The following is a 17,860-nucleotide window of genomic DNA, read 5'->3' as shown; positions in this document are numbered from 1 at the left end:
ATTTTCGGATGTCCCTAAAGCCATATGTTTTACGGTAGACGCAATCAAGGATTCTATCCAACAAGCGTCACGTTTATCATTATCCCTTATCCATATGAGAAGACTCTTATGGTTAAAAAGCTGGGAGGCTGAGCCCCCATGCAAGAAGCTCCTGGCAGGGTTTCCCTTCCATGGAGGACGGCTCTTCGGAGAGGACTTAGATAAATACATTCAGACCATTTCAAACGGCAAGAGTACTCTCTTGCCAACTAAGAAGAGGGTTCAGGGGCCTGCGTTTAAACGACAGTCCTCCCCTGGGCAGGGGCCCTCTAATGCCAAGCAGTATCGACGGCCTCCTGCAAGAACAAACTTCGGCTTCAACAGCAGATCAAGAGGACAGGCTGTTAGGGGCAAGAGGCAGTGGTTTCGCAAGCCGGCAAAACCAGCCCCCAAGTCTACCTCATGAAGGGGCGCCCCCACCCACGAAGGTGGGGGGAAGGCTGCGACTCTTTTCGGAGATTTAGGAAGCCAGCATTCCCGACGAGTGGGTACGGTCTTCCGTGGCCACAGGCTACAAGCTAGAATTCCTAAGGTTTCCTCCTCCTCATTTCCAGGAGTCGAGGATTCCAAACGATCTGGAGAAAGGAGCCGCATTAAAGTCGGCTCTAGATCATCTACTTTCCCAGGAAGTGATAGTGGAGGTACCAGTCCTGGAACAGGGGCTGGGTTTCTACTCCAACCTATTCATCATCCCAAAGCCCAATGGAGATGTCAGGCCAATTTTGGACCTAAAGATGGTAAATGCATACTTAAAAATCCGCTCATTTCGGATGGAATCCGTGCGGTCAGCAGCTGCCACACTCCAAAAGGACGACTTCATGGCGTCCATAGACATAAAGGATGCCTACCTTCATGTTCCAATTTATCAGCCACATCAAAGATATCTACGCTTTATGGTGGCTTCGCGTCATTTCCAATTCGTGACACTTCCCTTTGGGTTGGCTACGGCCCCCCGGGTGTTCACGAAGGTTCTAGCTCCAATCCTAGCCAAGCTAAGGATCCAAGGGGTCACGATCCTAGCATACCTGGACGACCTCCTAGTCATAGACCACTCGTCTCCCGGCTTGGAACGAGCAGTGGCCCTCACGGTCCAATACCTCGAGAGGTTCGGCTGGGTCCTAAATCGAGAGAAGTCAGCATTCCAGCCCACAAGGCAGTTGGAATATCTCGGCATGAGATTAGACACAGAACAACAAGGGGTGTTCCTACCTCTGAGGAAGGTCAAAGCCATCAAGGAATTAATCCTACTGGTTCTAAGCAAGAAAGAACCGACTATTCGCCTATGTATGAGATTACTAGGCAAGATGGTGGCTACTTTCGAGGCGGTGCCATACGCCCAGAGCCACACTCGCATCCTGCAGGCAGCCATCCTGTCAGCATGGAGCAGAAGGCCACAGGCCTTGGATATCCCGTTGCCTCTCTCATCAAGAGTCCGACAAAGTCTGTGTTGGTGGTTAGACCCTCAGAATCTACTGAAGGGGAGGTCTTTCAGCCCAGTGGCTTGGAAGATAGTGACCACAGACGCCAGCCTGACGGGCTGGGGAGCGATTGTGGATGGTTCCACTCGCCAAGGTATTTGGACAAAGCCAGAGAAGCTTTTACCCATCAACATCTTGGAGCTCAGAGCTGTTCGACTAGCCCTCAGGGCTTGGACGTCGAAATTGCAGGGGCTCCCGGTGAGAATTCAATCAGACAATGCCACGGCAGTGGCATACATAAATCACCAAGGGGGGACCAGGAGTCAGGCCACTCAGAGAGAAGTGAGCTTGATTCTCCTATGGGCAGAGGCTCATGTGCCCTGCATATCGGCAATATTCATTCCCGGAGTGGACAACTTTCAGGCGGACTTCTTAAGCCGCCAGACTCTATGGCCGGGGGAATGGTCTCTGCATCCACAAGTCTTTCAAGCACTCTGCCAAAGATGGGGAGTGCCGGACGTGGATATCATGGCATCGAGACTCAACAAGAAACTAGACAGGTTCATGTCCCGCTCAAGGGATCCGATGGCCTGCGGAACCGATGCGTTGGTTTGCCCTTGGCATCAGTTCAAACTTCTTTATGCGTTTCCCCCGCTCCAGTTACTACCCCGCCTGCTGCGCAGGATCCGGGTGGAGCACATACCAGTCATCCTGGTAGCTCCAGCATGGCCCAGAAGGGCATGGTACTCACTAATCTTAAGGATGGTAGTGGGAGACCCTTGGACTCTTCCTCTACGGCCAGACCTGCTATCGCAAGGTCCGATCCTCCACCCTGCCTTACGGCATCTAAATTTGACGGCCTGGAAGCTGAATCCCTGATTCTCAGGGGTAGAGGTCTGTCTCAGAAAGTAATCTCTACCCTAATCAGAGCCAGGAAACCGGTCTCTAGGGTGATTTATTACAGGGTCTGGAAGGCCTATGTAGGCTGGTGTGAGTCCAAGCGATGGCTTTCTCGCAAATTTACCATCGATAGAGTATTAAGTTTTCTCCAGCTAGGAGTGGATAAAGGATTGGCATTAAGCACAATCAAAGGACAGATTTCTGCTCTGTCAGTGTGGTTTCAGCGGCCGCTGGCCACCCACTCGCTGGTTAAAACCTTCCTTCAAGGGGTCTTACGTATTAGACCTCCAGTTAAATCCCCGCTTTGTCCGTGGGATTTAAATCTTGTTCTGTCAAGTTTACAGAAACAACCGTTTGAGCCGTTGGCTGATATTCCTTTGGTTCTACTGACAAGGAAGTTAGTATTTTTGGTTGCCATAGTTTCCGCAAGAAGAGTTTCGGAGCTGGCAGCCTTATCCTGTAAGGAACCATATCTTGTTTTTCATAAGGACAGGGTCGTTCTCCGCCCTCATCCTTCCTTCCTTCCGAAGGTCATATCCAGTTTTCATTTGAACCAGGATTTGGTATTACCATCCTTCTTCCCTAAACCTACTTCCAGAAAGGAAGGGTTGCTGCATACCTTGGATATTGTCAGGGCCATGAAGGCCTATCTTAAAGCTACAAAGAAGATCCGGAAGACAGATGTGCTGTTCATTCTACCGGATGGGCCCAAGAAGGGGCAGGCAGCTGCAAAGTCCACCATTTCTAGGTGGATTAAGCAATTAATCACTCAGGCCTACGGCTTGAAAGGGTTGCCTCCTCCAGTATCATTAAAGGCTCATTCTACTAGAGCCATGGGCGCCTCCTGGGCAGCACACCACCAGATCTCTATGGCTCAAGTTTGCAAGGCGGCAACCTGGTCTTCTGTCCACACGTTTACAAAATTCTACAAGTTGGACGTAAGAAGGAATACTGATACTGCCTTCGGGCAGGCAGTGCTGCAGGCTGCAGTTTGAGACCCTCGGATTCCGGGGGCTCCTCTTTTTTTGAGTTAAATTTAAAATTTAAGATTATTTTTCTCAAATAAGTTGGATTTATTATGATTTGAGTATATCTCTAAATTAAATCCTTTTGTCTTGGAGATGTTCTCCCTCCCCTCATTGTAAGCATTGCTTTGGGACATCCCATATAGTAATGAATGCCGCTCTGTGTCCCGTGATGTAACGATAAAGAAAAAGAGATTTTTAATACAGCTTACCTGTAAAATCTTTTTCTTGGAGTACATCACGGGACACAGAGCTCCCACCCCTCTTTTGAGGACCATTTTGGGAGGCATACTGCTTGCTACAAAACTGAGGTACTCCTCCTATGGGAGGGGGTTATATAGGGAGGGGCATTTCCTGTTTGAAGATTGCCAGTGTCTACACCTGAAGGTACTCCATATAACCCATATAGTAATGAATGCCGCTCTGTGTCCCGTGATGTACTCCAAGAAAAAGATTTTACAGGTAAGCTGTATTAAAAATCTCTTTTTTCTGACTCCTAATGTGAGATCCCAAGCCTCTCCTTTTTCCCCTTACTTCAGAAGCATTGTTCTATGCACACTGCAAATATAGGGCCAGATCCACGTAGACCGGGCGCAACTTAACTTTCCCGATTTAAGTTACCCCGCCGCAATTTTTCCAAGTTAGTGCCCGATCCACAAAGCACTTACCTGGAAATTTGCAGCGGTGTAACTTAAATCCGTCCGGCGCAAGGCGGGCCCAATCGAATGGGGCGAGTCCCATTTTTAAATTAGGCGCGCTCCCGCGCCGGACGTACTGCGCATGCTCCGTCGGGTAAATTACCCGACGTGCATTGCGCTAACTGACGTCGCACCGACGTCATTTGCTTAGACGTTAACGTAAATGGCGTCCAGTGCCATTCACGGACGTCTTACGCAAATGACGTTGATGTTTAAATTTTGACGCGGGAACGACGGCCATACTTAACATGGCTTAGGAGAACTAGGGCTCAGCCCTAGTTTTACGCGGCGTAACCCGATGGAAACTACGTAGATTTAGATCGATGGGCCGTTCGGGGATCGCCGTAAGTCTTCATTTGCATATTCTACGCCGGCCGCAATGGCCTCGCCACCTAGCGGCCGGCCTAGAATTGCATCCTTAAGATCCGACAGTGTAATTCAATTACACCTGTCGGATCTTAGGGCTAGCTATGCGTAACTGATTCTATGAATCAGTCGCATAGTTAGAAACAGAGATACAACGGCGTATCAGTAGATACGCCATCGTATCTCGTTTGTGGATCTGGCCCATAGTTACTAGTCCATTTTCAGAGCAAGCAAGAGAGGGTGACTGTGTTCCTACATACAGTGCAACCATCAAGAACGAGCGTTCTCACAGAGAGTTGGATTACAGTTTAAAAAAAAGAATTTGGAGAAGGCTGAGAGCAATAGAATACATAATTTAGAATTAAGAATGTGTATATATGAATATAATTTGTATTTTTATTTTTTTATTTTAAACCACAGTTTAGCCCATGTTCACACTTGTACAGGCAGGGCATGCGGCTTGTATTTGCTCGGGTATAGCAGTCCGATATGTGAGTGTGCCATTAAAAATTGGCAATGTGTGCAATTACGTAGGGGTTTATGTATGGGTTCTTGACCCGCACAAGAGTGAACCTAGAGTTGGCATCACTTTACATTTTCTTCATTACACTTGTGAATTAGGCGAAGGTGCTTTTCTCTTCATGATGATTTTATGTGATGAAAGAAACGTGCATTGGTAGATACGCTTTGGTTAGAAAAAAGTCGTAATTCAGACTGTCCAAGGAAAATTTTCAGTTTTTTTTTTTTTTGAAACTATCAAAAACTTGCAGTGAACATATTTTCATTAGTCATTAACAGTTTTTATGTTGGTCAAAACCCTTTCCAATCAAAATGGATTGCTTTGTACTGTATTCTTTTTACTTCGATAATTCACCCAGTATGGAAACTAAATCAATTCAGCAAGATTTACTCCAGTGCATAAGTTATCTGTGGCACTCTAGTATCTCTCCTTTCTTTATGCCTGCAAACTTGCATTTTTGGAATAATAACATGATATTTTTCATCTACAGGTCTAGCTGGCTTTGCCCGTTTATGTCCAGGAGACCAATATGAGGTGGGAACATGTTTACACAAGGAGTTAAAACCTGCATTATCTTACAAATAATTATTTTAGTGACCTGAACCCAAAACCATAACTGTAATAGATTTCAGCTTACCAATCATTCTTTTTTTTTTTTTTTTTTTTTTTTTAGTCCTTCCTTCCTTTTTTTTTTTTTTTTTTTTGCATTGGTATCCACTTCAGCTCCGGAAGGTTTTACCCCCTTCATGACGAGGCCATATTTTGCTGTGCTATTTTAACTAACAATTGTGCGGTCATGCAAACAAAATTTATATAATTTTTTTTCACACAGAGCTTTCTTTTGGTGGTATTTTATCACCTCTGGGTTTTTTCGTTAAACAAACTAAACCAACAATTTTGGGGAAAAACTATTTTTCACTTTCTGCTATAAAATCTATGCCATTAAAAAAAAAAAACTCACTCAATAGATTTTGGCCAAAATGTATTTTGCTACATTTCTTTGTGTGTAAATCAGTTGGTTTTCATGAAAGTTAAAGCATTTACAAGCTATGTTTTTTTTTTATATAATATAAATATATATATTAGTAATGGCGGTGATCGGCGACTTATAGCAGGGCGACATGCAATCTGACACTAACACTTTGTGGGAGCTAACTGCCACTGATATTGCCATTATTACAGTGATCAGTGCTAATAATAAGCATGGTCACTGTACTAATGACAGTGGGAAGGAAGGGGTTAACATCTAGGGGTTAAATATGTGCTTAACCAGTGTGTGTGTGTGTGTGTGTGTGTGCTGCTTTTACTGGGGATCTTGTTTTCATTCCCTGCTTAGCAGGGAAAAAATTCAGCACATCCCTTAGTAAAAACACCACTGTGTGTACACCTAAACATTGGTTAGGCACAGATTTAACCCTTTGATTGCGTTTAACCCCCTTCCCAGCCAGTGTCATTAGTATAGTGACCGTGCAAATTTTTAGCACTGATTCGGCACAAAAGGTCAGACTGTCTGCTGCAATATCAGTCCCTGCTATAATTTACCGATTTCCACCATTACTAGTATAAAATAAATAAAAATGCAAGTATGTATTCCATAGTTTGTAGACACTATGGGCCAGATCCACATACATTTTGATCGGCACAGCGTATCAGAGATACACTACGCCGCCGTACCTTACCTGGCGTATATTCGAATCCTCAGCGAATTTGCGCCGTAAGTTACGGCGGCGTAGTGTATTTCTGGCGGCGGATTTCAAATTGGGCGGGTTGGGGGCGGGTTTCATTTAAATGAAGCGCGTCCCCGCGCCGAATGAACTGCGCATGAGTCGTCCTGAAATTTCCTGCTGTGCATTGCGCTAAATGACGTCGCTAGGACGTCATTTTTTTTACTTAGACGTGAGTTACGTCCATCCCTATTCACGGACGACTTGCGCAAAAAATAAATAAAAATAAAATTTTGACGCGGGAACGACGGCCATACTTAACATGGCAAGTCTATCTATACGCCGCAAAATACCAGCTTTAACTATATGCCGGAAAAAGCCGACTACAGACGACGTTAGAAAATGCGACGGCCGCGCGTACGTTCGTGGATCGTTGTAAATCGCCAATTTGCATACCCGACGCGGAAAACAACGCGAACTCCACCCAGCGGGCGCTGAAGTATTGCATCTAAGATCCGAAGGCGTACGAAGCCGTACGCCTGTCGGATCTTACCCAGATGCCTTCGTATCTTGGTTTGAGGATTCAAACTAAAGATACGACGCAGGAAATTTGAAAGTACGCCGGCGTATCAGTAGATACGTCGGTGTACTTCGTCTGTGGATCTGGCCCTAAAACTTTTACGCAAACCAATCAATATACACTTATTGAGATTTGTTTACCAAAAATATGTAGCAGAATACATATTGGCCTAAATTTATGAAGAAATTCGTTTTTTTTTTTTTTTTATATTGGATATGTTTTATAGCAAAATATATATATATATATATATATATATATATATATATATATATATATATATATATATATATATATATATAAAAACTATTTAATTTTTATTTCAAAGTTGATGGTCTTTTTTCATTTATATAGCAAAAAATAAACCCAGTGGTGATCAAATACCACCAAAATAAAGCTCTATTTGTGGGGGGAAAAGGACATAAATTTCAGTTATGTACAGTGTTGCATGACCGCGCAATAGTCAGTTAAAGTAACGCGTTGCCGTATAGCAAAAAATGGCCTGGTCACGAAGAGGGTAAATCTTCCAGAGGTCAAGTGGAAATGCGTGATTCCGCACTGTTGCAGTAGATGTACAGTGCGCAGTCAGCAAGTGGGCATAAAATAAATATAAAAAAAAAATTTTTGTTCCATAGTATTTGCACCTAGAACCTGGTTGTTTTCTGATGTTTCTGTGAACAGGAAAAATTGACCATAGATCTCATGAAAATAGATGGCCAGGAGGGTCTACTATAGTCTTTCTGTACCTATAGATATAAAAACCGTCCCACAAGAACAGTCAACAATCTTGTAAGGTTCTTGAAATGTTTATAGCTTCCTTGAAAATCTGAATAAGCAAGCCCATAGAAACGTCTCTTCATTCTGCTTATGCCTTTTGTGTTCTGAGTGAGTGAAAAACGTATATAGCGCAACACATGCGAACTGAATCGCCTCTGGGCGCTGTCCGTTCTGGACACTCTGCTCAGAAGGTGTCACAGGTCCGCATTGCCGGACTTCTAGGGTTCGCTTCTATCCTAGAAATAAAGAAACCACAAGTATTTGTATTGTTTAAGAGCCACTTGACTTCCTTTAAGCTGAGTTCACTCACTCTGTTTGTCTTGTGGCTTTAGCTGTTGGGTCCAAAAAGATGCTCTTGTTGTTTTTTCCTCCAATCTCCAGTAGAGAGAGACGCATCCCTTTATAATTGTAAACTAAAGTCTACAATCACTGAGGTCTAAAAGAACACTGTTCAACCACTTTAGCTCCAGGCTTTTTTCTGATGCTTTTGTTTACATGGAAACTGTATTTTTTGCTAGAAAATTTGTTAGAACCCCCAAACATATTACGCAGAGTAAATGGATACCAAAAATTTGGGCTTTAAAACTGCCCACGCCACGCAATTTTGACAAATTATGTAAATTTGACTTGCCATAGGCAACACTTTAAAAGTATTTACATGTTTTCCATGAAATAAGTGTTCGAGAATATTATTGACATTTCAGTGATATGAGAAACATGTATGCCTCTGCAAATAAATGTAAATAGGAGCTAGAGCTGCACGATTAATCGTCAAGAATCGTTAGAGCCGGTTCACACAAGGGCGACCCGTCAGGCGACTCAGCCGCCTGACAAGTCACAGCCCGCTCTATTCTATGGAACCGTTCTAATAGGAGCGACGCAAGTCGCTCTGACTTAGAAAAAGGTTCCTGTACGACTTTGGGGACCACTCGGGGCGACTTGAATTGACTTCAATACAGAAGGCATTTTGCAAGTTGCCTCTCAAGTCGTCTTGAGATCGCCTTGCCGAGTCGCCCCCAAAGTTGTGCCGCCTGTGTGTGAATCGGCTCTTATCAAGATTTTTTTTTAGTATTTCCAGATCTTTTCTATGCAGAGATAATTATCTCTGCCAAAAGTCCAGGCAGTCTGCCAAGTTTTACAACCTTCTTTATCAGTGGAATGTTAAGTCTAAACATTGTATCAATTTGTCTTTTACATCAAAGGAATAGACTTCTGTATATAAATTAGAAAAGTTTAACCACTTGAAAACCACAAATGTCAGAAAAAGGTTTAGGTCCGGATTCACAGACAAATTGGAGCATATTAATGCCGCCGTAGCGCATCTTCTTCACGCTACGCCGACGCAGCGCAGAGAGGCAAGCACCGAATTCACAAAGCACTTGCCACCAAATCTGCGCTGGGTTTCTTAGGCGCAAGTCGTCGTAAGTGGAAGTGGGCGTGAGCCATGCAAATGATGGGCCGAGCACCATAAACATACGAATACCAACGGCGCATGCGCCGTCCCGTCACGTCGGAACTACTCCCTAAGATACGACGGATCGCTGCCTACGACGTGAACGTAACCTAAGCCTAGTCATATTCACGTACAACGTAAAAACGACAAAAGATATGACGGCTTGTGTTCCCTGGTCCATACCTTTGCATGGGTTGCGCCTCATATATGGGGAATAACTTTACACCAGACGTACGACTTCCGCAAACCGCGTATATTATGCGCCGGGCGCAAGTACGTTTGTGAATCGGCGTATAGCCCTCATTTGCATATGTGCATAGAAAATCAATGGGAGCGGCAAATGCGCCCAATGTAAATATGCGCCCACGATACGACGGCGTAGGCAAGTTACATCGGTCGTAGGAAGCCTATTTTTAGGCGTATCTTAGTATGTGGGTCGGCGCATAGATACGACGGCGCACATTTGTACTTGCGTCGGCGTATCTTGAGATACGTCGGCGCAAGTGCTTTGTGAATCCGGGCCTTAGGCCCCGTACACACGACCGGTTTTCTCAGCAGAATTCAGCAAGAAACTCGATGGGAGACTTATTCTGCCGAGAAAACCGGTCGTGTGTACACTTTTCGCCGAGAAACCCGTTGGGAAACTCGTCGAGCCAAAAAGAGAGCATGTTCTCTATTTCCTTGTTGGGCAATGGGAACATTTGGCTCGATGAGTTTTCTGACAGCCGAACAAGGAATTCGACGAGCAAAACTATGTGCCCGTCGAGTTTCTCGGCTGTGTGTATGGGGCCTTAGTGTTTAAGTTAAAAAAAAATATTATTTTTTGCTAAATGACTTGGGAGCCCCAAACATATATTATATAATATATATATATATATATATATATATATATATATATATATATATATATATATATATATATATATATATATATATATATATATATATATATATATATATATATATATAATTTTTTTTTATCAGAGACCCTAGAGAATATAAGCGGTCTTTCAAATGCAATTTTTGGGGAAAAAAATATTTGAATGAATTAAAAAAAAAAATAATAATTAACCAGTAAAGTTGGCCCAAATTATTTTTGTATAATGTGAAAGATTTTACACCGCAAGAATCGTGATCTTTATTCTAAGCAAAAAAATTGTGATTCTCATTTAGCCCAGAATCGTGCAGCTCTAATAGGAGTGCTGATGCGATAATGCTTTGTATGTTCTTCAGTGAAACAAAGACATGAAATCTCATCTGTTTTCCAAATATTTCAAAGTGGTGTTTAGCTAGCCACATTTTTTCCTATAAATTCAAGCTATTGCTCTTTGTATTGTATGTCTTTCATTCTTTTTCAGAGAAGTCTTTCAGTCTACAGTTAATAGAATAATTCTAAAACCTCTCCTGTTTCCAGATATTCATGAGATATGGGCGTCAGAGGTGGAAACTAAAAGGCAAAATTGAGGTTAATGGCAAACAGAGCTGGGACGGAGAAGAAATGTTTTTTCTTCCGCTGATTAACAGTTTAATATCAATAAAGGTATTGGTCTGTCAGTTGGTTCACAATCTTGCAAAATTTGTGCGTTTTTTTTGTACAGGGAGTGCAGAATTATTAGGCAAGTTGTATTTTTGAGGATTAATTTTATTATTGAACAACAACCATGTTCTCAATGAACCCAAAAAACTCATTAATATCAAAGCTGAATATTTTTGGAAGTAGTTTTTAGTTTGTTTTTAGTTTTAGCTATTTTAGGGGGATATCTGTGTGTGCAGGTGACTATTACTGTGCATAATTATTAGGCAACTTAACAAAAAACAAATATATACCCATTTCAATTATTTATTTTTACCAGTGAAACCAATATAACATCTCAACATTCACACATATACATTTCTGACATTCAAAAACAAAACAAAAACAAATCAGTGACCAATATAGCCACCTTTCTTTGCAAGGACACTCAAAAGCCTGCCATCCATGGATTCTGTCAGTGTTTTGATCTGTTCACCATCAACATTGCGTGCAGCAGCAACCGCAGCCTCCCAGACACTGTTCAGAGAGGTGTACTGTTTTCCCTCCTTGTAAATCTCACATTTGATGATGGACCACAGGTTCTCAATGGGGTTCAGATCAGGTGAACAAGGAGGCCATGTCATTAGTTTTTCTTCTTTTATACCCTTTCTTGCCAGCCACGCTGTGGAGTACTTGGACGCGTGTGATGGAGCATTGTCCTGCATGAAAATCATGTTTTTCTTGAAGGATGGTGACTTCTTCCTGTACCACTGCTTGAAGAAGGTCTCTTCCAGAAACTGGCAGTAGGACTGGGAGTTGAGCTTGACTCCATCCTCAACCCGAAAAGGCCCCACAAGCTCATCTTTGATGATACCAGCCCAAACCAGTACTCCACCTCCACCTTGCTGGCGTCTGAGTCGGACTGGAGCTCTCTGCCCTTTACCAATCCAGCCACGGGCCCATCCATCTGGCCCATCAAGACTCACTCTCATTTCAGCAGTCCATAAAACCTTAGAAAAATCAGTCTTGAGATATTTCTTGGCCCAGTCTTGACGTTTCAGCGTGTGTGTCTTGTTCAGTGGTCGTCGTCTTTCAGCCTTTCTTACCTTGGCCATGTCTCTGAGTATTGCACACCTTGTGCTTTTGGGCACTCCAGTGATGTTGCAGCTCTGAAATATGGCCAAACTGGTGGCAAGTGGCATCTTGGCAGCTGCACGCTTGACTTTTCTCAGTTCATGGGCAGTTATTTTGCACCTTGGTTTTTCCACACGCTTCTTGCGACCCTGTTGACTATTTTGAATGAAACGCTTGATTGTTCGATGATCACGCTTCAGAAGCTTTGCGATTTTAAGAGTGCTGCATCCCTCTGCAAGATATCTCACTATTTTTGACTTTTCTGAGCCTGTCAAGTCCTTCTTTTGACCCATTTTGCCAAAGGAAAGGAAGTTGCCTAATAATTATGCACACCTGATATAGAGTGTTGATGTTATTGGACCACACACCTTCCCATTACAAAGATGCACATCACCTAATATGCTTAATTGGTAGTAGGCTTTCGAGCCTATACAGCTTGGAGTAAGACAACATGCATAAAGAGGATGATGTGGTCAAAATACTCATTTGCCTAATAATTATGCACACCTGATATAGGGTGTTGATGTCATTGGACCACACACCTTCCCATTACAGAGATGCACATCACCTAATATGCTTAATTGGTAGTAGGCTTTCGAGCCTATACAGCTTGGAGTAAGACAACATGCATAAAGAGGATGATGTGGTCAAAATACTCATTTGCCTAATAATTCTGCACTCCCTGTATAGCAAAACTGTTTTTATAAATGTATTTCTTTCCTTAGGTGACAGAGCTTAAAGGAATAGCAACTCATATCCTGGTGGGAAGTGTTACCTGTGAAACGAAGGATTTATTTGCTGCACGTCCTCAAGCTGTTGCTGTTGACATAAATGACCTTGGCACAATAAAGCTTAACCTTGAAGTGACATGGTGGTAAGCAACACTGACCCAGGAACCTGGTTGTCATTTATTCCTAGTTGTGCTTGGGTTCCCCAGGCAGAAAACTATTTGCCTTAGAGCAAATAATTCCATTAGTCTTAAAGGGATTAGTTAAGACTATGGCTTCCTTGACCTCTGTAATGTTGTCATATTCTGCTTTTTTTTTTTTTTTTGTTAGAATCTTCCCAGCCTGGTGCAACACTTATCCATATATTTGTATGGCAAAGTAATTTTGACTTGCGGGTTAAAGTCGAAATATAGGCAAAACCTTTTTTTTTCCCCCCCACCATCTGTGTCCCATTGTGGCGCTTTCCCTTCACTTCCTGTCCCACATCCAAACAGAAAGCGAGAGGAAAACTCTGCAAATTAAGGGAATTCATTTGGGGACCCCCAAGTTACCAGAACCATTTGAAGATTTCCTCTTTATTACTTTTCTGGGTACAACCCAAAATGTGGGATTTTTTTTTCCACCTTCAATGATAATGGGGGCCAGCTTCTGAAGTGAACCTGTTGCTTTGGCACCTAAAGCCTCGTACACACGATCGGATTTCCATCGGACAAATCCGTGGAATTTTGTGCAGAGGCTGTTGGCTGTGAACTTGGTATGCATACAGACAGCAGAACTTTTTCAGCCAACATACACAAAACTACTCAGCTCTTTAGCTCCGCCCTTTGGGCAACTTCTGCTAATGTTGCCTTATGGTTAGCATTGGCTCGGAGCATGTGTGTTTGTAATTTTGATTTTTTTCTGATGGATAATCCGACAGCACACATTTGTTGAAGAAAAAATTGTAAAGTATGCTATAAAACATTTGTTGTGAGAAAAATTCAACAACTACTGTCCGATGGAGCATACCAACGGTCGGATTTTTAGACAAAACCCTGCCATCACACATTTGTTGTCTGAAAATCCGATTGTGTGTACGAGGGTGAAAGGTTCAGCAAAGAATCTGCAAGTATATTTAAATAAGCTGTTACCAGAGTTTAAACTAATTTAAAATAACTTTCCTTCTGAGCTCCTCTATTGACCTCTATTTACTTCTGTATTTGGGATCCTACCACATTGCAAAACCCATTTTTTTTTTCAAAGTCCTGACATGGTGCTTCAGAGTTATCCAAGTGAACATTAGAATTTGATGGTCCCTCAGCTGGGCAGGACTTAGGGTGGTGGGGGCCCCTGGGCTTGAGTCCGTTTCGGGCCCTACCTTCTATACATTACTTTAAATAGAACAAAATGATACAATACACAAGCTATGTATTCTCCCACTTCAAAGGGGTATGCCTAGGGAAGCAAAAGGCATAAAATGAATGTGTGTATGGGGATAAATAACCCAATATCACCACAAAGAGCCTGACAAGGAAAGAGCTTCCGCTGTACCTGTCAGATGGAGAGGCATCATATAATTCCGCCGTACGAGCCGTCACGTCTGTCCATCGGTAGTCGCTGCAGCTATAAATAGTGTCATTCGGATGCCCGCACATGCGCAGAAGAATGACCAGGTGTAATGACGTCATTGAGACCGCGTCGTATAATGACGCGTAGTCATCAATAGTAAACATAGCGCTGTCCTGAAGGGGCACAAAAAAAACACTGAGACAAGTCAAAGTGCAATGTATTCAAAGGGAAAATCCAGCAATTGGAGCCAAATTAACATGCCATATCCAGCAATAGGACAGACACCGGGCATAATATTGCAAAAATAGCTTCACAAGGGTAATAATAAAAGATAGACACTTGTCTACTTGGACAAAAATTATCAATGTCCCTAGAACAAGTAAAAATGATGGACCAATCAACACACTTTAAATTAAAAATTAAATGACTTTTTTTTTTTTTTACGTAAATGAGCTTGAGCCCAGTCAAGCCCACTGGTAAGCCCGGCCCAGTCCCTCAGTGATCATGAGCTGTACAGGTCCCCAGGCAGTAAAGTAGCCCTACTATTTTTATATTCTTTGCACCACGTTTTATGGTTAAGGTGGAGGTTTGTTTTCTCTAACCATAAAGCCCTGTACACACGACTGTAAATCCCGTCGGGGGAGAAAAAACGTTGGTTTTCTCGACGGGATTCCTGGCAGGCTTGCCCTGAAAAGCTGTGTATACACACGGCCACACAAAAACCTGCCGTTCTTTTGAATGGCAAGAACGCGGTGACGTCATCGACTACGACGAGCCGGTGTCTCATCACATTCGATTCCGTTGCCGCCATCTTGCTACACCCCAGACTAACGTATGCTACCGCGCATGCATCAACGTGTTATTGAGCATGCACGGTTTTTCTACCCTGCAGGTAAGCACACAGACGACCGGTTTTCTCAGCAGGAAACACTCTGCCGGGAATCTCGATGGGAAAATAGAGAGCAGGTTCTCTATTTTCCCGTCGGGATTCCCAGCTGTTTTCCTGACGGGAAAACTGCTAGGGAGCATACACACGGCCGGGATTCCCAGCCAAATGCTCTCCTGGCAGTTTTCCTGCCGGGAAAACCGGTCATCTGTACGAGGCTTAAGACTGCACACCTGTTTCAAAAAGTTTACCCTTTGTCCCTTTTGTCTATGGGAAATAGTTTGGGTAGTTCTATGGAACTTATAAGTAACCTATATCAAATTGGCGAGAGCGAGCAATTCAGTTCTATTAAAGTGCTCTGAAATGCAATAATTGACATCCCAAAAATGTATAGGAGCCACTGCTCTAGTTCTAAGATTTTGCCAATTAGGAGGTTCTACTAGTACCTAAATAAACAAGTTAATTTTCCATTCTACCAATGAGTTTGATTGGTAATGCTAGTTGAATAATATAAGAATACATGGAAATGTAAAACATTTCAACTCAAGCTAAAACTTTTATTTATTTATTTCTGTGTGCCTTCCAGCCCATTCGATACAGAAGACCTGACACCTTCTACAGGCAATGTAAACAAAGCATCTGTCGTTCAGCGAAGAGTCTCCATATACAGCCAAGGCACACCAGAGACCCCTACATTTAAAGACCATTCCTTCTTTGTAAGTTACTCCATTATCAAAAACTCCTATAGAGTTCTTGTTTGTATCTATGAAAGTTACTTCTCTAAAACTCCAGTCCAAAGCTGGCCAATGTGTGTGGAAATTTTGTTAGAGATCAAATTTTGAATAACATTTTTTATTTATTTTTTGTCAAAATTGCAAAGCAAGAAGATCGGATTGAAACTGCCTCACTTTCTATGAAATGGCAATCGTTTTTTTACATTCTCAATTTGATTTTCCAGTAAACTGTTTTAAACATATCGGTTTATTGCCCAGACTTTACAATTGACAAAATTCTGATCGTATGTTGAACTTATTGGTGATTTATTTGCTTTGTTTCTGACGATTATATGTGATCACATGTACTATACCCGGTGGTTGAAATGAATTGGAAATTGGCACGTTTGGACATCCTAAACGTGCCTAAGGCAATTTCCACCAGCTGTTGGAAGTAGGTTGTCCTAGTCAGTTTGGTAATTTTAGCCAGCATCCATGTACTGCCCCACTGTAGCAGCTACAATGGGATGTTGCTAATAAGTTTTACCCTGTACTGCAGATAATGTTTTATTTTAAAATGGATCTTGCAGTAAAATTGGGTCCCCCCCCCCCTGTACATTTTTTTAAATAAATCATGATAATACATAAATGTATCTAATAAGAAAGAAGTTAGATTACACTATATACTTCCTTTACCCCAACTTCTGACCACAGCACCTAACCTAGGCTAGAGTGATGGTATGCCCCTTCTAGTGAGATTCTGTGGAATGCAGAGCAGTCCAAATCTCACAAAAGGATGTGGCCTAGAGTGTCTTTTTTTTATTTTCACACAATTTGGACTGCTCTGCGTTCCCCGGGATCTCATGACAGGATGGTGATGTCATATTCTTGGGGGTGAGGTAAGTATATAATCTTCTTTTTTTTTTTTTTTTTTCTTTGCAGTTATGAGTAGTAGTACAGAGCCCAATAAGCAGACCTTCTATTTTACTCCAAGGTCCATTTTAAACATGTTATATCTATAAAACAGGGCTGACCTCCTTTGCTGTAGTGCTTCTTTTTAGGCTAGAGACAAAATAAAAGCTGGGCTCTTCCCCCAAATAGTTTTACTGAAGGCACAGGATGATCAAAACTTTGGGGCGCCTTGAGGACTGGAGTTGAGAAACACTGCTTTAAAATTAAGAAAAAGCAGCACACCGATGAAGTCACCAATGATGTCATTAATGACCATGGGGATTAAGCCCGCTGGGTGAAACATGTCAGAGTTGTGGTGTTGGTAGCAGGATGTGCTAAAGCTTGTTGAATGATTAAAGTTTTGCCTATGAAGACATTATCGGTGTGCTGCCTTTTTATATTGGATTGTAATCAGGGCAGCCATCAGAAATTTATGGGCCCCTTACACAGCTTTGTCCCCTGCCCCCTCCCCCCCGAGCCTGATCACCAACATTCCCCAGGGCCTGCCCATGGGCCATCCCACTGAATACGCACTCAGCCCCCCTTCTCACACCTATACACACTCAGCCCCCCCAATCCTGTATACATGTTGGGCCCCCCCTCACACCTGTATACATGTTGGACCCCCCCTTCACACCTGTATACATGTTGGGCCCCCCCCTCACACCTGTATACATGTTGGGCCCCCCCTCACACCTGTATACATGTTGGGCCCCCCCTCACACCTGTATACATGTCAGCTCCCTACATATAAATATCTGTAAACACACAAAGCTCTGGCCCCTCCCTGTACAGAAACAGCCCTCCTCCCTTTCCTGCACAGCCCCTTCTTGTAAAGGAGATCTTCTTACCTGGTCCCAGCTCCTGTTTCCACAAAGCCGACATGTCGCTGAGACAAAGAGGGGCTGCAGCCGATCACACTATATAACACAGCACACACGAGGGGTGCA

The 17,860-nt window shown here is 42.9% G+C and overlaps 1 protein-coding gene across 4 annotated transcripts in view; it reads left to right on the top strand.

Annotated features, from left to right (window-relative positions):
- Positions 1-17,860, top strand: part of RIPOR2 (RHO family interacting cell polarization regulator 2) — a 231,532-nt gene that overhangs the window by 108,049 nt on the left and 105,623 nt on the right. For all 4 annotated transcript variants that reach the window (XM_040353814.1, XM_040353811.1, XM_040353813.1 and 1 more), the window contains exons 9-12: positions 5,457-5,500; positions 10,852-10,977; positions 12,810-12,958; positions 15,833-15,962. In XM_040353814.1, coding sequence (XP_040209748.1) covers positions 5,457-5,500; positions 10,852-10,977; positions 12,810-12,958; positions 15,833-15,962 — 449 coding nt within the window. The remainder of the gene's footprint in view (positions 1-5,456; positions 5,501-10,851; positions 10,978-12,809; positions 12,959-15,832; positions 15,963-17,860) is intronic.

This window comes from Rana temporaria, chromosome 5 (genome assembly GCF_905171775.1).
Source record: "Rana temporaria chromosome 5, aRanTem1.1, whole genome shotgun sequence".
NCBI lineage: Eukaryota > Metazoa > Chordata > Amphibia > Anura > Ranidae > Rana > Rana temporaria.
Note: the sequence above shows the minus strand (reverse complement) of the source record. Positions and strands in the feature narration are given on the sequence as shown.